The 19598-nt window shown below is 43.9% G+C and overlaps 1 protein-coding gene across 4 annotated transcripts in view; it reads right to left on the bottom strand.

Moving 5' to 3' along the window:
* Positions 1-3235: 3235 nt before the first annotated feature.
* The window catches only part of LOC311588048 (neuronal acetylcholine receptor subunit alpha-7), a 116992-nt gene continuing 100629 nt past the window's right edge, over positions 3236-19598 (bottom strand). For 2 of the 4 annotated variants that reach the window (XM_084765486.1, XM_084765487.1), the window contains 6 exons: positions 14529-14608; positions 11648-11815; positions 10252-10446; positions 9272-9358; positions 8078-8187; positions 3236-4170 (listed from right to left, as the gene is read on the bottom strand). In XM_084765486.1, the coding sequence (XP_084621612.1) occupies positions 3652-4170; positions 8078-8187; positions 9272-9358; positions 10252-10446; positions 11648-11815; positions 14529-14608 (1159 nt within the window). In that variant the 3' untranslated portion in view covers positions 3236-3651. Of the gene's footprint in view, positions 4171-8077; positions 8188-9271; positions 9359-10251; positions 10447-11647; positions 11816-14528; positions 14609-15391; positions 15629-15729; positions 15836-19598 lie in introns of those variants that run through there. The other 2 variants (XM_084765489.1, XM_084765488.1) reach the window with 2 other exon arrangements.

Raw genomic sequence — 19598 nt, forward strand, 5'->3', positions numbered from 1 at the left:
ATAACACCAAGAAAAAAAGCTGCATGTGCTCAGTAGAGATGTGAATTTTGAATATTTTTCATCCATAGTTGATTGAATCCATTGGTACACAAAACAAGCTATAAATTAATTAATCTTATTTATGAACATCAATAGCAAAAATCACAAGACAATGTAGGCATCATTTCAGGAGTATATATTAATGATCCCCCCTTAAACCTTCTGCTGGAGAAAACTGCAGTTTCTGGTCCTTTCTATGGACGCTGGGAAGGCTTTCACAGAAAGATTCCATACCAATTTTTCCCAGAGAGCAGTATAGAAGTTGAGAGGATACATGTATGATCTTTATTATGATGAAGAAAATGCATATCTTCATACAAATAAAACTGTGAGTCATTAAAACATCCATCAACACTAAGAACAAGACATGTATGCCAACAAGCCAATTATTGTTCTCAAGTGTAATTGGATAGAAAAGGAAATGAAGATATTGGAAAGGATGAGTTAAAGGAAAAACTTAGAAACAAAGTATCACAATTATGGTGCCATTCCCCAATAGGAAGACCCACTTCGAAAATCCATTGTGACGCCAATTAGTTGCTCATGACACAGAGAATAAGAGGGAGGGAGCAAAAGAGAGTATCCACTTGAAAATATTGTTAATAATAAGAATAAAGCGTTGGAAATCAACAGTCTTGAGGCAAATTAATCAACGGAACAGAAAAGCACTTCAAGAAACATAGTTAACACAGAATGTAACCATCTGAACAGTGTGGAGTCTCATTGCATTACAGAAATGCTTCATTATATGTCTTATGTATCAGTGACCACCCTTGGAGATAAACAACTAGATCTTTACATTTGGTATAATTAATCTTTAAAAAATCAAAAGATGAAGGTAAACAAGTGGAAATGTTAAGTTTTAGAAAGAAAATATGAGTAATTTATATGTAATTTCAACATGGGGAGGCCTCTTAAAACCTAGAGGACAATCTTATGTTTCTACAAAAGAAAACATGTATAACTAACAACATAGTTTTAAATTTTCCATATGTCAATAAATATGCAATCAATAAATACCCTAAAAAACAAATTTTAATTACAAATTAAAAGAATAAATAACTGAAATTTGTATAAAAGATATAAATATTATAAATTGAAATTACCAAAATATATCTGAAAAATTCAACCTTGCTCATGGTAAAATGAAAAAAAAATCATAATGTTTTAGCCTCATAATTTTTACCAATCAGATTGGGAAGGGAAAAATTAATTCTGAAAATACTTAACAGCAGAAAGCTGAGAGTCTGGCCCATTAACTACCCTCTTGATAGGGGTATTTACTAACCAGCTCTCAGAGGACCAGCTGGAAATATTTACCAAAAGTCTAGATGCATATTGTTTTAGACCCACTAGTTCCATTTCTAAACTGGAATTTATACACAAAAATTATAGCAAGGTATGCACCAAAATGTTAACTACACACTTGTGTATAAAAATAAAACCTGGAAATATTGTAGCTATGTGTTTATCACTAAAAGGCTAACCCAACAAATTATAAGCCACCAATGGAGTGGAACTCTAAGCAGCTATTAAGAGGAATGAGGTAGACCTTTAGATGTCATTATGGAACACTCTCTAGGACAAAACACTGGTGCCTAGCATCTTACAAGAATGAGTTCTAGGATAGCAACAGCAAAGTATCTCCTCTCTCTCTCTCTCTGTCCCTTTCTTTCCTTTCTTCCTCTCTAAAACTGTCCTTAGGAAGAAGTGGGAGCAAGGGAAGACTGTTTTGAACCATATACATTTTCTATCTATGAGCACAGCTATTCTTTATCATTATTTTTATAATAACAATAATTACTCAGATAGTCAGAGCAGGAGCTAGGGCTCAATTTTTAACTAACAGTAAGACATAAAGCCTGGTCTTTAGGTATCAAAATACACCTATTTGTTTCTAGTTACTTTAATCAAAAAGCATAACATCAGCAAAAAATATTGTGCATCATTTTTGATACTGTATATAACAGATGCATGCTGGGAATGACACTTCTCTAGATGGAAGGTGCCAAAATCAACAGTCTCCAGATTTATCCATGTCACTCTACACCAGCTCCTCTCTTCAGTTAAAAATAAACTCACACACACACACACACACACACACACACACACACACAGTACATACATGCACATGCCCACATACACACAGGGTACCACCAAGCCTTCATCTTCCTGTAGTGAAATTAATGGCTGGGAAAATATGGATTTGTTGTTGTTGTTGGGCTGAGAAATCTAATCTTCCCTAGTGATTCCATCTTGAGTCAAAAGATTAAAATTTCTGGGATCTCAGCAGCTTGGTGTAGTTTTAAGCTTCAAGAAGTTCAACAACATAATTGAACAGGAAAAGCTTTCCTTGGCGAAGTATTCTCTTACCTCATTAATAAATAAGGATATAAAGTGCAAACAGACTAGTATACAGTGAGACCCTAACCCGGAAGAAAAAACATACATACAACACGCCTCTCATCTCCGCTGAATCCATGCACTGACCCCAAGGCATGTGGAGCCTTCGGAAGGCAGATCCCCAGAAGCCAAATCCTGATGAGTCATTAGCAACACCACCTCTTGCCAGCTCCTGTTCTACAAGAGCCCAGAGGGGTCTCAAGTGCTTCCCTCCAGCCCCCACCTGGGGGAAGCCACAGGGTATGTTCACTTGGTAGTATGCAGCAGGACAGATGCACACCCAATCTTCTAAGACTAGTGAAGTCAGACATGAGCAGCCACTAACATGCTTTTATTTTCAAAACACACACATACACACACACACACACACACACACACACACACACAAACAGTTTAGGTAAGCATCAGCTACTCCTTGGTTAACACTCAGAACTCGATTTGCCTTTCAGGTTTTGCACAATCAAACAAACTCCCCTAATGCTTCAGGATACGGGGGTAGCATGAAGCCAGAAAGTCACTTAGGATGTACCAGGGCGACAGCTTCCAAATGCCCGGGCAAGACCTAGTTTAGAACCACACAACCTATGTGCTGATTTCATTGACAGTTCAGATCTACAGAAATTAGCTTGCTTAAAACATCATTTGGAAGGCCCATTTTTCTCCCTGGTATAAAGCTGTCTTTAGTAAAGACAAAATAATAATAATAATAATAATAATAATAATAATAATAATAATAATAATAATAATAATAATAATAATAATAATAATATAATAATAATAATAATAATTCCAAACACAGAAAAACAAGCAGAGAAATGTGTAGTTTGAATTAGTGTCTGCCTTTCTTTTGCAAGGCAGTTGTTGAAATGGACCCAGTGAGGACCGCTCAGCATTGGTTTCAGCCTGGGTCTGTGCACGGCACCGGCAGACAGTAAATTCTCGTATGAGCCGATTACAAGGGCACGCAAGTATGCCACACCAACTGGACAGTGCCCCTGCTGAGGACAAGATATGCCGATGGTAAGCGCAAGAAGAGTAAACACAAGGGTGCTGGGATCTTTTTTGTTAAAGTAACCAGGAAACTAAGTCTCAAGCCTGGCAGCTACAGGGATACTTCAGAGCCGTTCCATTTAACGCAATTTGGGGCCAGGACCCCGATTCTCATCCCCCATATACTCTCCTCCTCTGTGCACTTTCTACATGATCGTATTAAGCGAAGTCTTTGGACACAGCTTCCACGAAGTTTGGGGCTGACATGAGGATGCCGATGGTGCAGATGATGGTAAAGACCGAAAAGGCCATGAGGCACAAGCGGTCCACCACGCAGGCCGCAAACTTCCACTCGCTGCAGACCACTTCACTCTCATCCTGGCAGCGGAAGCGGTTGGCGATGTAGCGGACCTCCTCCAGGATCTTGGCCAGGTCGGAGTCCCCGTCAGAGGGGTGCGAACCATGCATGAGGTGCTCATCGTGTGTTGGGGAGCAGGCCAAACGGCCACACACAACCCCAGAGTCTGGAGTTGGGGCACAGTGCATGCCCTCCAGGCCTCGGAAGCCAATGTAGAGCAGGTTGCCATTGCTGGTGGGTGGCCCAGCGCCTGCGCTCAGCTCCACACTGGCCAGGCTGCAGCGGCGAGGCTTGTGCTGACAAGCTGGCCGCACCTTGTCCTCTCCGGGCCTCTTCATGCGCAGGAACCACGCACACCAGTTCAGGAGAATGATCCTGGTCTGCAAAGACAAAGAGGAGGGTCAAGAGCAGCTCAGGGTTGAATTTAAGCGGAGCCCCCACAGCAATGTGACCCCACAGCGGAAGTCCTGCTTTACAGACTTCCCCCATCTTCTCAGTGATTTTACACAGCAAACAGGAAACCTTCCAAGAACGGAGCGAAACGTGAGCTGAGAGTATCACCTATGTAGGCTTATCACTGTGGGACAGACTGAAGTTCCCTGAGGGTAGATACACTGCATCCTCTATGAGAGAAGGAGGAAGCTAGCTTGGTAAGAACGCCTGAGGAGTGCATGCAGGAAGTCATTTTCTTTCCTGAACCTTCTTCCTGTTTTACTTCTAGGGACCTGTGGATCTAATCCCCTGGCTCCCATGAAGACTGCAAGGTGCCCTTGAAGGTCACTCACTAGAAGTCAAGAGAGGCTCTGCAATATGTCAGACACAAAGTAGACTCCCGGCTTGGAGCAACTTCAGGCAACCTTCGGATAACCGCACCTCTTGTGAGTAACTCTCACTCATTGCAAAGTTGGTTTTAAAAGTTGTGCCAGAATTACCAGAGGAACCAATGAGAAAGAGAAAATGAGGGCGATTGTCTCTAATCTCTTCCCAGGAGTTGAGAGGACATGCTGTGTGTGCTCCCCGGACGCCAGGCTGTTAAGGCAAAGGCATGAAATAATCTTTTTTAACCTATGTAAATAGGCTGGTGAGCCACAGAGCCCTAAGGAAAAAACAAAGGAGACATCAATATGGAAGCAAGTTTAGGTGCTTCTAAGCCAACTTATCAGGCTATGATGATGAGCAAGTTTGGAACAGTAGCCCAAAAGGCTAACACCAAAAAGCAGGTGTTAGCACGCTTCCATGAATGCCCCTGACAACACTGCCCCCTGCTGGTGAACACATACTGAGCCCATGACTGTATGGGTATGAGGGCTGCCTACAAATAAAGCTTATATAAATTATTTTTTTTTTTAAGCTGAAGGATGTAGTTAGTTATTGGAATCATAGTTTATCAACCTGACCCTTATTGTCTTACAGGTGTGCCATGTCTGATGCATACAGAAAGCAGTGCGAAGTTACCCTGAGAGTTTATAGATTTTTTTTGTTTTGAGGCATCTGAAACCTCAGCCTGGACAAAGGAGATTCTTGAAGACAGTCCCAGTGCATAAACGGCGGGCCTTTTCCTAATACACACCTAGATACACACTTCATGTTCACCTTGACTTATGATCACAGGAAAATTTCCTGAGCCTCCCACCTATAGGGGAAGATGCAAGTTGTGAAGTTCTCATCTGCGGGCTTTGCTTTCTTGGCAGCCATTTTTATGGCATCTTATCAAAAAACGGCAGGGATCAGGTCTGAAGGTTGGGAGTGAGCAGCACAGGGAAGGTGCAGCTTCAGTTCCCTGCAGCTGGGAAGCCTGCACAGGAGAGGCATACAGCTACCTTCTCATGAGGCTGGACATCCAGCCCGGTCCTTTAGGAGACATGAAATGAGAATAAGTCCCCCATTTTACAGATAACCGAGGCTCAAAGAAGATACTGAATTGGCTCAAGGCCAGCCCCTTACTGCATCTAGAGTGCTACAAACGTCATCTACCAAAGGCACGCCAGGGTTCTCTTCAGAACTCCTATGACTGACCACAAGAGCTGAGTAGGGTTGGGCACCACCCCCCCCCCCGTGCCACAGTGGGGGGTCTGTGTGCTATCTTGGACGCATCTGCAAAAAGTCTGGCCTATGTTACCAAGTCTGTTTTGAATTCCACGGCCTGAATTATTAGCTTTCAAGGACAGCACATCATCAAAGATGGAATTATCCACTCGGTACTTATGAAACCGTGCCCATGACCTCTTCTGTTAGCCTACGGTTTTGTTGTTACTTGTGCAAATGTCACATAATGCCACTGCACCCAGCAGCATCTTCTGCTTAATAGCAACAGATCACAATAAGAGTCCCTTGGAGACTGTTTATGTTTCAAAGACACATGGAGTGAATGAAAAATGTTGCATGCTTTATAAAATGAGAACTATATACTTATATTTTACTTGCAGCCAATTGGTTTTAACAAGCTTTTATTCTGGGAGGCTTGTGATAGACAAATGCTCTTAATTAAGATTCTGGGAGAATAAAGTGGTAACAGTTCATTTAACAATGGTTTTGTGCCTCTGTGTGTCAGTTGTTTTATCTTTACACCAGCCAAGATATTAAGGAAATAAGTGTGAGTATATTTTTTTGTGTTAGCATAATCACCAGAGGAAAAAATAAGGAACTGATTAAAATGGTTATCAATACTGGTGGTTACACAAGGTGGGAGTAAAATGGGAGGCAAGCACCTTCACGTACTCTGTTGATTTTACTCTTGCTTTTGAAACAGGTAGTGTGTAATCTGCTGCAGTTGGATGGACAGACAGGAAGACACATAAGTCACACCTAGCTTAGTTTTCCCTAGTGTGTCACGATGCTAAGAAAGGGGAAAATAGGGGTAAGTGTATGTCAGCTTTGTAACTGGACTGGTGACCTCTAAAACAAGCTTCATGGACTGCAGCAATGACACCTGACAAATAGCCACTGAAGCTGAGCACACGCTCCAGCTGGTACTGTGAACTCTCTGTGGGATTTTATTATGCATATAAGGCAAGTAGAATCTGAGAAGAACTAGTGCTTTCACAAGGCCACTGGAAAATAAAAAGGGCCCTTTCCTAAAGTAGGGCACTGCAAGGCATTCATGATTAGGCCATGTAAGGTATTCAAGGCACACACAATAGCTGTATTCAGAAAGTTGCATGCCCCTTTTTTTCTCCTGGGGATCCAAATGCATCTTTTGCCATGTGCTATGTTTAGCACGCAGGTGACTCCTAGACTTCTTTCTGGGCTTGAGCGGTATTGAATGGGTCTTCAGACAGGCCCCTTCTGGGATGGAGAGGGCTGGCTGCTCTTCTTAGACAGGAAGTCAATGGATACCTGCAGGGCTCACCAATGGTGGGAGGGTTAGGTAGTCCTCTTCAACTTTGGGTTTCATTCTGGCAAGGGGAATGTCTGGGCTCAGACTACGCTCTGGTGCAGGTCTCTGTGCATCAGCCAAGTGCTGATCTTCAGACACAAGTGCTGAAATGCCTTGGTGAATAAACATCAGCAGCGAATAGTGATGCTTGCAAGCACAGGGAAGTTCCCTGGGCTGGGATCTCATCGATTTCCTCTTCTTCTCTGTCCGCTACCCACTGGGAACTATTCATCTTATGTCATGGGTTTGCATAGAAACTTGACCCTCTGCAGCACGGGTTTCTGCCCTAATTAATTCTAGGAAACAAACACTGAAAAAAACTTCAGGAAAAACCAAAACCTTAATGTGTACTGAACATGTACAGATATTTTTCTTCTATCATTCCCTAAACAATATAGCACAAGAACTCCTGGCAGGGCATTTACACGTCAGTACACTATAAGTCATCTGGAGATGCTCTGCAGTACACTAGAGGATGTGGACAGGTTCGGTGCAAGTGATGCGTCATTTCTACAAGGAGCATGCGCACTTTCAGACTTCTCTATTGCCAAGAGTTCTGAAACCAGTGCCCTGTAGATACTGAGAAACACTCATTCTGGTCCTTATTCTTTCACTCCTCAGTCTGATGCTGCTTCATGGCCACTCTTCCTAGATCTTCCAACTGCTACCCAGTTCTCCTCAATGGGCGTGTGGAGAGGGAGCATTTAAAGTGCAACACCAGCAGGATACATAAGCAGCCAGCGTGGACTCCGGATCTGGAATGACAGTGGGTGAAACGCGGCCAACTCCACTGCACCATCCTCAAAGATATAAAGAGGGGTGCAGTCTGTTGAGGGACACTAGACAATGGAAACCGGCAAGAAGTTTCTCTTTATGGGAGAGCGGTAACTCTACCGGGGCACAGGACATACCCACTTGGGCATCTTGCCACCGTCAGGGTCATGGTGATGATATCGCAGCACAATCACTGTCACCACCACAGAAAGGCCCACGATGATCATGGTGCTGGCGAAGTACTGAGCTGTAGAGAGAACAGAGGCAGTGTGAACCCTGGGGCCCCGGAAGTACCTGCTGGGATGATGCTCTCCTCTTAGGGCTTCCTGTGTGGCTACACCCCAAAAAATAGGTGGTAGCATAATGCCCACACTTCTGGTGGGAAAGGAACAGCCTGGACCTCAAAGACTCGGCTCTCCAGCACAAAAGAGAAGTGACAACTCTCCCATTGAAGCTTAAAAGTCCCTGACAGCATACAGTTCCCATTCCTATGATCCCCTGGACTAGGAACTACACCCTGGCTGCAGCACTGAGAACTGAAAACTAACCTGGAGACAGCATCCTTTACACAATCACCCTTGTGTCCATCTAGAAAACTGTACAGATATGAAGTCTTCCTGTTTCTGTTCCTCTTCCATGGCCTATCCTAGGTAAAACGTATTTGTTCTACTCCCATTTCTCTAAACACTTATTTAAGAAGTAGCTACTGAGTGAACTCGGGAGACAGCAGCTGAGAATTAAAATATGTGCTCTGTTGCAATTTTAATAAAAGATTAGTAAACAATATCTAGGTAAAATAATGAATCTCTAATTTCCTCTAGAGAGGAAAGTATGAGTGGAATAAATACAGTAGGAAGGAGCATCCAACACACACACACATACACACACACATACACACACACATACACACACACATACACACACACATACACACATACACACACACACACACACACACACACACACACACACACACACACACACAGCCCTCTCTTATTTTTTGAGATGGCTCATGCTATGTTTCTCTGGCTCATCTTCAACCCCTGAGTCCTAAAACTCTGCTGCCTCAGCATCGCAAATGCTGAGACTACAGGCACACACCACCACTCATGGCCATTTCTTCAGTCTAAAGGCAAGCTGCAGATTTGGACCTCTTTCCTTTCCTTCCTGCATAGGCCTAGGGATGAGCAATGGTGTTTTGCAATAGTTGCAATAGCAAGTCTTATCACCACAGCAGAGGACAGACGGGCAGAATAACCCTGCAGGGCCTTCAAGGACATGTTCCTCCTCCATGCACCTGCTGGGAAATCCTCGGCACACTTGAGCCTTACCTATCAAGGGCACGGAATCAGATGTTGCAGGCATGATCTCAGCCACAAGAAGCATGAAGACAGTCAAAGAAAGCAAGACAGTTATTCCTGAAACAAAAATGTGAGGAGTTCCTTAGGCAGAAAAGAAGGCAACGTCAACATTCCATCTCCTAGGTGGGTTGCCGGCGTAACACCATAGGTCTACTGGTTTCAGTACAAATGGGCATATGCATTTTTCTGGGTATGGTTCCTGTCATCTCCCAGAGCCCAAAGGATTCTCTAACGGAGACAATTTTAGAAACCACAACATCGAGAGAATCAACCGGTGTAATTACTTCTTAAGGACTTTACCGCATTAACACTAAGAAGCAGTTTTACACAGCAGGATCAGGAAGCCATGTGGCCAAATGACTCAGTTTCATTCAGGTCTTGACTCTGCAGCTTAATTAGCTGTTTGACCTTGGGTAAGATATTTAACATTCTAAGCCTCACGCTAAGAAGATACAGGGCTTGTGAAAGCTTTCCTCATTACACTAAATATGTATTTCTTTAGTAATGTTTTCATATAAGCAGCTCATTTTACCATTCAAAACCCCACTTTTCATATCTTCACAGGGAAATAATTACAAGGAATTGCATTCCTGTTGTAAGGTGTACACCAAATGCAACCTGATGTATTAAGTTAATGTGTCTCCCATCCATGATGGGGGAGGCTGGTCAGTTGCCACTGAGAGCAAAATTGGTGGCAGTGAGGGAGAAACATCAGGGTAGAACTGATCTGGTCCCTCACTGTATCCTGTCTTCTTCACAAGATCATGGAATCTCTGGACCTTACCAATTCTCAAGAATCCATCTATCTCCCAGAGAGCCAGAACTAGGAGTTTCTGATGTTCTAAGGCTGGTCCTCGCGCAGAGGTCCATGTATGGTAGGTCACAAGGAACTCCTGGGTGGTCTACAGTGTCCTGCAAATCCAGCCTCAGAGAAGAACCTGGACACTTACCAAGGGATATTTTCTCCCCAGAGTCTGCAGGGAGCAAGAATACCAGCAGAGCCAGGGCCGAGATGAGCACGCAGGGGATGAGCAGGTTGAGGCCATAATAGAGCGTCCTGCGGCGCATGGTTACTGTATAGGTGACATCTGGGTACGGCTCTTTGCAGCATTCATAGAACTTCTCATTTCTCTTGCCAGGGACTCCTGCGTGGGGTGACAGAGAAAGGAAGCAGGTCATGGTCATCAGAAGACACAATTGCCCTTTTCTTGCCCAGTGGGTGCTACACAGGATCACAGCCCTAAAAACATGGAGGTTGGGTGTCAGAACAACCCTTACTGGGATGCTACAGATGTTTAAATGTATCTCAGTGATACCAGCAGACTGGTAGATAGTCCTTTGATGCATTAGAAGCATTTACACAATGTCAAGTTTACAGCATTACAAATGCAATTACAAGCAGGTGCCACATAATGGTGTTTCTGTCAAAGATGGAAGAAATTTACAAGGGCGAGCAGATAACATGGTATCACTTATTGATTCTGCAGCACTTATTTTGGGTAGCGTAAGTACATTCTGTGATGCTCACACAATAAAGCTGCATAATGACACTTTTCAGAGTGTATACCTGATGGTAAGTGACTCATTAATAATATTGGTTTGAGTGTAAAGTAACGCAATATAGGTTCCTACTGATAAAAAAAATTTTTTTAAATCCACTATTTTTCTAAGACTTAGAGATTTGCCAACAGGTGGTAAATTGTCATGCAGGCATCATGTCAGGAAGTGTATCTGCTAGAAGAAACAATTTCTCAGAATCAGACTGAGAATGCTAGAGTGATCAGTTTGCCTCCTAGACAAGCCAGTGGACTCAGGAAATTTACAACTACCCCGATCTACTCCATTTTCAAACTACTTAACTCCGTGTATCCTCACACCCCATGCTAAGCTGTTACTTTAAGCCACATGCACCTTTTACTTTAAAATCCAGAGCCCATCCCCTCCCAGCAGAGTACTAGTTTGATGTCTAGCTGAACTTGTTTTTCTCAACGTGACTTTTAGTCTGTGTCCGGAAAATTGCTGTGTGTACTTCTGGTTGTGATTTTTCCCCCACTTGTGATTTTCCTCATTTACATCATCATCAACATCAACAACAATGTGCAGTCCAACCACACTACAGGACGAGCATGGAGCCCACGAGCACACAAAGTCTGCACTAGCACCACTGGCTTAACAGACCCGCCATGACTGTTTGCTGAACTTGCTACCTGTTTCTTGCTTCTCATTCTGGGGCTCTCGGGACATGAAAAGAACGGTGAAAAAATCCCCAAGTTTTCCAGCCCCCACGGACAGGACAGGGGACACCTTTCTTTTGGGATACAAGGTTTTTGGGTCTGCTAGCCTTACCCATGAGATCCCATTCTCCATTGGGGATATAGCTGCTGATATCTGCCTCCTGCATCTGCAGGTCCAAGGACCACCCTCCATAGGACCAGGACCCAAACTTCAGTTTGCACTGCTGCACATCGAAAGGGAACCAGCGCACATCAATGTAGCAGGAGCTCTTGAATATGCCTGTGTAAGGTTGGGAAATGGTCAGAAGATTGAAAGGGAGCCAACTGTAACAGGCTCGAAATACGTAGCAGTTCCTACAGTCTGTGCCCTCACCCGAACTCTTGCTAGACCTATTTAGAACAAACCGAGGTGCTTCCCCCCCCCCACTACCCCATTTTTTCTTTTGCAAAAACCTCTAGAGTAGCTCAGCCAAAGCTTTATTGCCTTTTCAAATTAAAGCACAGTGATAGCCTCTGTTAGAGGAGGCTTTTTTTTTTCATGAAGTTGTGCAAATAATTAATTATAAACTTTATTTGCAATGGGCACATTCAGACTCTAAGCAATATGTGAAGGAGAAACGACGTAATAAATCTCAGAGAAGTTGACATACATGATGAAGAACTTGGAAAGAGGATTGGAAAGAGGTGGGGGAAGTGGCTGTTGCTTTTAAGTAGCAAATTGAGAAACATTTGGTTATCTGAACACATACATACAGTAAAATTCTAACCTGTTTGGTTTCCACAATAGAGATGGCAGAGGTGTGAAATGAGAGAGAGAGAGAGAGAGAGAGAGAGAGAGAGAGAGAGAGAGAGGAGATAGTAAGGAAATTTCCACTAAAAGAAGCCAGAATTCTGAGGAGTAGGTTTCCCAGAAAGTCATAATGAGGAGACATAACAAAGACAGTCCAGATCTCTGTGGCATGTGCTCTTGTCTGCCCACAGTTGACTGGATTGTCCTAGAAGTCACAAATGCCTGAAGTATCCCATTTCTAGTGGGGTAAGGACAACACATTTCACATTTCTTCCACTGAATTAAGAGACCAAATGAAGAAAGGAACTAAAAGGCTTTACACATATAAACTCCACTACACACTCATGCTGAGAAAACATAGTAAACTGACCCTCGGAGGTACTTTAAATATGATTTAGAATCCCAGACACCTGGGGGAGATGAGACAGGAGGATGACAAGTTCAAAACCATCCCAGGCAACTCAGTGATGCCCTATCGCAAAATAAAAGGTACAAAGGTTAGGGATATAGCTCAGCACCAGCCTGCCTACTTAGTATGTAGGAAGCTCAAAATTCAATCTGATATATGTATCACATACATATGACTTGCAGAATTACTTCAGATGCTCACAGGAGCCTGAAAGTCACCACTGGCATTTCCTTACCATTAGTGGGCTGCTGAATTTCCCCTAATCTAAATAATAGTTAGAAAACTGTATTCGATTCCATTTTTATGAAAAGACCCAAGAAGGGTACGGAAAGGATTCAAAGGTGGTTGTCTGAGGCTTGCAGCAAGATCAATTAACTGTGAGCAGGTAAGGGATGATGGCGCATTCCAAAACTGGATCATAGTGATCCCTCTCACCTCAAATGAATAATATATAAATTTAACCCCCATCTACCTGTTAAAAATAAACACATGAAGGGGGCTTAAGAGACGGGTCAGTGGTTAAGAACATAGGCTGCTTTTCTAGAGGACCCAGGTTCAATTCCCAGCACTCACATGGTGGCTCTCAACCACCAGTTACTCCATGTAGAGTGTGCGGGAAGGCATCACACAGCCCAGTCTTCAAGGTGCTTGCAGTGCAGAGGAAGGGCTGGAGTAGGTAAGCAGATGATTTAAGACAGAAAGCCTGAGAAGCACCGCTTCTTTAATCAATATAAACATCAGTGAGAGGGATCTTCTGCTGCTAGATTCAATCACATAGTCATTCATTTATTGACACACAGCCACCTGCAGTCAAGGAGTGATGGATTGTAAGGTGAGCAAACACAGATTCTGTCTATAGAATTCTTGTCATCTGCTAACAGGGAGAGCATTGTAAATAAGAGGCATTTCTGTGTGCTTTGCGATAGAGGAGGAGCTGAGTGCTAGAAAAGGGTGTGGTAGGCATACTGTGTAACTATGAGAAGTTGTATACTCAAGGATTGCATGTGTTGGGAGTGTGTTAGTGTGTTATGAGTGTAGTGACAACAGTGGGGCAGTGGGTTACAGATTTTTTTTATTAGCACTTACAACAAGGAGACAATTCTTGAAAATATGGTAGCACACCTAAATGACAAAATGAAAAAAATTAATACCCATGTGCCAAACAACACCTTGAATGTGTCTGAAGGGGCTTGAAGAAGCAACTTCCCAGGCTGTGGACCATTCCCTGTGCAGCCTGGCGTCCTGTGAGTCCCACAGTAATGACAGGCTGGGAGACAATTCAACCAGCAGCAGGTTAAGGAGAAGGAAAGAACCAGGTGACAAACAAGTCACCAGCGAATGCTCCCTTGAGAGCACCAGGTCTTGCATCTAACTTGTGAGAAATCTTGAGTGCGTGAACCCAAGATGTGAACCCAAATTGTCCACCGTCTTCCCAGGACTCGGGTACCTGTCAAGTTACTGTGCCAACTGGGGAGAGATGAAGGAGAAAGGGTGTGCCCCCTCATGTTTCTGGGCAGAAGGGAGAGTTAGAAGTTAGCAACAACAACAACAAAAAAAGCCTAGACTGTGGGTTAACACTAATAAAACATATGGCAAAGACCCTGTGAAATACAACTTCAATATCAAACAGAGATGGCACGCAGAGTGAGCTGAAGAGACTTGCGAAAGTTCTGATGGGGAGGGCGGGAAGACAACATGGAACCAGTGCTCCCCTCAGGTGGACAGTCCTTGGGACTGACACATGAACTTGCATAAATCTTCTCACTGGAAGGAGGCCAAGGGAGTAGACCTTACCTGGAGGAAGATACTGGCAATGGCCAGATGCATTCACCAAGACGTTGGTGTGGAACGTGGCATCAAACCGTTCGTCGGCACTAGAAATAGGAAAAGCATTCGTGAGCCAGCACCTCCAGGCAGTGGGTTTCTCAGTGTCCTTGGAGTTGTTGTGCTAAGGGTCAGGAGAGTAGCAACATCTTGAAGGGTCCCTTCTTGTAGCTGGACAACCTCATACCTGCCTGGGAGAGCCAATGCGGCCCACCTGGAAGGTCTTCCCAGGGAGAAGCCAATGTCCTCTCCCATTTCATATGAGTAGTGACGTCGTAGTTTCCTCTCTGCTGCTATGATTAAAATATCCTGACGAGAAGCAACTTGGAGAATAATGGTGTATCGGGATCACAATCTTAGGTTATAGGAAAGTTCAGGCAAGAACGCAAAGCATCACATGCACAGTCAATAACAGATGAACACACACACCCCTATTCACTGTGTCAGCTAGCTTTCTTCTCTCTTAGTCAGTTCAGGACTCTCTGCCATTGTATAATACTATTCCTGAGGAGACATGAACAAATATCTGCTCATCTTAGATAAGGGACCAAGGACAGACCAAAGTAAGGAAACCACCAAATCCAACTTGATTAATTAGTAAGTCTTATTGGGAGTTATCTACAGCAATATGGATGAGGGGTTACTTAGAAGAGCAGAAATGACTCAAGATATTTGTATTGTTAAAGTCTACTCCCAGAATGAGTGACAGCTCAGAAAACCTGGAAACATGGGGCACATTGCATAATCTGCAGGAAGCTGAATAGTTTGGAGAGTGTCTTTTCCAGCTGGCTCACTTGGTCTCAGACTGTTCCAGGCTCCTGGCTGGTCTTTACCTCTTCCAGGTAGCTCAGCTGGTCTCTGCTTCTTCCAGGGAGCTTGGCTGATACCTGACTCTTCCAGGCACTTCAGCTGGTCTGAGCTTCTTCCGGGCAGCCTGGCTTGTCTTAGAGTGGCTCTTGGCAGTCCTTATAGCTTATATGTACTTGATGGGGGAATGGACTAGTATATCTAGTCAGTTTTAAGGATTTGCTGTTGCCTTTGAATCTTATGTCCTGAGCTCAACACCTTTCCTGAAAGATGGAATGTTGTGGATCAGAACATCTTGTCTCAATGAGCGTCCCTCTTAAGACAAAAGGTTTTATTTCACATGAAATTGCTATATAATTCTTACCTATGGGATAGCATCCGTTCTATACAATGTGCTGCCTGCCCACAATGGGGTGGATCTTCATGAATAAATTAGCAATCAAGACACTCCCACCCACCCACAAAAATGGCCACAGGCCAACGTGTTCCACGCAATTCCTCATTAAGATTTGCTTCTCAGTTGAGACTAAGTTGTACCAAGATGACAGCCAACTAACCAGCATGGATAATTCCCATCACGCATACAATATAATGCTGCTAACCAACACGAAACCTAAATGCAAGAGATGAGAAGTGTGTCACACTTACAGGACCAAAACTCCAGTTCCCATCTTCTGAATGGGGCTCACACTTGACTGGTGTTAACAGACGGCTTTTGTTTTGTTTTCTTTTTGAATGACTAAAATCACAGGTGCAGGAGCTGGGTACCAGCCTGGCCCCAGAGATTCAAGACAACAGTGATGGGTGGGTGGCCAATTAAGTGTTTTACATGAACACACTCCAGCTTCCTCTCCTATGTTTAAATTTCCTAACAGAGGAGTTATGATTGGAATAAAGGAAGCACATGAACACCAGAAAGATAAAACAACTGCTAAAACTAACAGTTTGTGCTAATTATCTCTTACGTTTCCTATACTCTGACGTTTGAGATCTGAGACCTCAGTGACCATGCAGAGTCTTTGATCAGGCAGCTCCTTGAGAAAGTGACCAAGAGCATCCTGGTTTGTTTACTGTTGCTACGGTAAACACCACGACCAACAGCAACTTAGAGAGGAAAAGGTTTATTTGGTTTGTAGGTCACAGTTTACTATCAACGGAATCCAAAGCTGGAACTTATAGCAGGAATCTGGAGGCAAAATTAAAGCAGAGACCAAAGAGCAACACTGGCTTACTCCCCATGGCTAGCTCAGCTTGTTTTCGTATACAACCACCTGCCCAAGAGCAGTGTCTTAGTCAGGGTTACCGTTGCTGTGGTGAAACACCATGACCAAAAGCAACTTGGGAAAAAAAAGGTTGATTACACCAATATTTCCATACAGTAGCTCATCATCAAAAGCAGTGAGGGCAGGAACCTGGAGTCCGGAGCTGATGCAGAGCTGGAGAAAGAGTGCTGCTTAGGCTTGCTCACCAGCCCAGGGGTGCCCCAGCCAATAGGTTTGGCTCCCCTCCCCATCAATCACTAATTAACAAAATGCCTTACAGGCACGCCTACATTATTTATGATAGTCAATACCCTTTATGACTGATCTACCCATGGGAAATCAAGGGAAAGACCACTGCCAACTTTCTCCCTCTTCCGTGCCTTCTGCCTCACATCCAACCCAGAGCTTGGCCCTTGGCCCTCCCAGCAGCATTTGGAGCTTTTTGAGCAAAACAAAACAAATCTTGCTTGGTGACAGTCATTTTCTAGTTCCCATACCAGATTAAAGTCCATTCTAGTATCCTTAAAACTCCACCATTAGCCGGGGTGTGGTGGTACACCACCTTTAATCCCAGTACTCAGGACGCAGAGGCAGGCAGATAACCATTAGTTCGAGGCCAGCCTGGTTTACAAAGTGAGTCCAGAACAGCCAGGGCTCCACAGAGAAACCCTGTCTCAGAAAACCAAAACCAACCAACCAACCAACCAACCAAATAAACAAAAATTCCACCCTTTATGTAAATAAAAATAAATTGCCTCAAGAAACACTAGCAGGAATGGGGGAACTAGCTCACTGGGGTCAAGAAGACCTTAGCACCCTTACAAAGGTCAGGCATGGCTTTACACACTGGTGACTAAGCATTGGTGGGCAGAGTCAGGTGGATCCCCAAAGGCAGCCTAGGCAAAGCAGTGATCTTCCAGCTCACTGAGAGAACTGTCATGGGGCAAGAAGGTGCATAGTGATTGAGGAAGAACTAGATGTCCTATCTGACCTACACCATCTCTAGATAAATAAATAGAAAACCCAGACATCCAGGGTGCTGGCTACTCACAATAAGAACCTCCCCCCAACTCTTTGACAACCAAGGGCCCTGGCTGTGGCTGCCCACATGGACATCACCGCAGGCAGCCTGTTCTGTGCCTGAGGTCCCTCAGTGGATAATTCAGAGCCACAAGGCACCAGTGAAGTGATCCATCATCACTGGGAGCCACACAATCACCAGCAAATATTTTCAAACACTTAAAAATAAAAGAAATCCAAAAAGGATAACTGGGTGAAAAGAATGAAAAATTACTTCTTTAAAAAAAAAAAAAAGAAGAAAGTAACATTCTCCCCAAATTCAAGAATATATTACAATTGGAAAAACAAGGAGCAACATAGAAATTAAAGCTGTGGTTGATGAAGTAATTTTCAATACATGGTGGGAGGTTCTGCTGGTAAGCATCCCGGATGACACGTAGGCCCACAATGAATCATGCCACCAAGGACAGGGCCAGCAGAGCCCACGTCATTGTCATTGACAGGAGCTCCATTGGAAGACAACAGCCAGAGTGGGAGGGAGGGAACAACCAAAGAAGAAACCACACAAAGGAATTTTCTAAGCAGAAAGAAACCATTCAAGCGTGAAGGCAGAGAGGTTTTTACGTGAAGGCCACAGAGAGCTAGAGTCCCACCCACCTGTCCTTGGGGAGCTTTAGAAAAAAAGAGGGGGAAAAAGTGAGAAAAAGAGAAAGAAAGGGAGGGTGGGAGAAAGAAAGATAGGTAGGGGGAGGGAGAGGGTGGTTATACTCAACTGGGGAGAACAGGGTCATTGGGATGTCCTATTGCAGACAGCTAGGAAGGCTGAAGCCACACTAGAGGGACACATTCTGGGTTGGCAGGAGATGGGAGTCAGACAGGGAAAAAAGTGTGTTTTGGAACTCTGGTAGTGTTTTGCTGTGTAGTCTAGACTAGCCAAGAACTCTGAATCCTCCCGCCTCGGTCTCCCAAGTACTAAGACTGCAGCTATGCACTACCACACCCGACCAACACCATGGATCTGATTTGTTTTGTTTTGTTTTGTTTTTGTTTGTTTGTTTGTTTTTGAGACAGGGTTTCTCTGTGTATCCCTGCCTGTCCTGGACTCACTTTGTAGACCAGGCTCGCCTCGAACTCACAGCGATCTGCCTGCCTCTGCCTCCTGAGTGCTGGGATTAAAGGCGTGCAGCACCACCAGCCTGGCTCGATCTGATTTTAAGCCTCCTAAGAGGCCGCCTCTGTTATTGCCACACCCACTGCTAAATGAACTTCTCATTCTGCTTTTTAAATACTATATCAAGGAGAAAATAAATTCAAAGGGGGAAATGTACAAGACTGTCAAGGCTTGAATATGAAACAAAAATCCGATGATGTTTAAAGGGAAGGAGGGAAGCAATTCATTATGGGTGGATTGCAACAGTAACATAACAAACACACCCATCTCCTCATACTACACTTCACAGGGTGGAAACATGCTTGGCTACATCCGAATGTCACTGTCAGTGGGCTACATTGTAGTGACTGTAAGGGACTAGCTGACATCACAATTTCCACACTGACCCAGGAGAGTATTGTGACTTTCCAGCTGGTTCTCTGGGACCCTGAAATTCTGCAGAGGCAGTTCAGAATCTCAGAAAAAAAAAGTTTTTTGTTGTTGTTGTTGCATATGAAAATGGATATAAAAAATTCAACCCCCACTCAAATGGCTGGATCTGAAATTTTAGCTCTTCAAAGACAACCAGTGTGTTCATAAGGATGATTTTCCTCCTTTCTGGGTGAGAAATGTAACAGGATTTTCTCTTCCCCTGAATACCCACATTCCTCTTAACACATGAGTCGTCACAGAAGACATCAGCTTGGCATTGCCCTTTAAGAAGTTCACACTTGTGCCTACAACCTCTCACGGTGAGCCTGTGTTCCTACCAAGGCTGATCAACCACAACACCAACACAAA

This window comes from Acomys minous, assembly GCF_964271855.1.
Source record: "Acomys minous genome assembly, chromosome: 2".
Lineage (NCBI taxonomy): Eukaryota > Metazoa > Chordata > Mammalia > Rodentia > Muridae > Acomys > Acomys minous.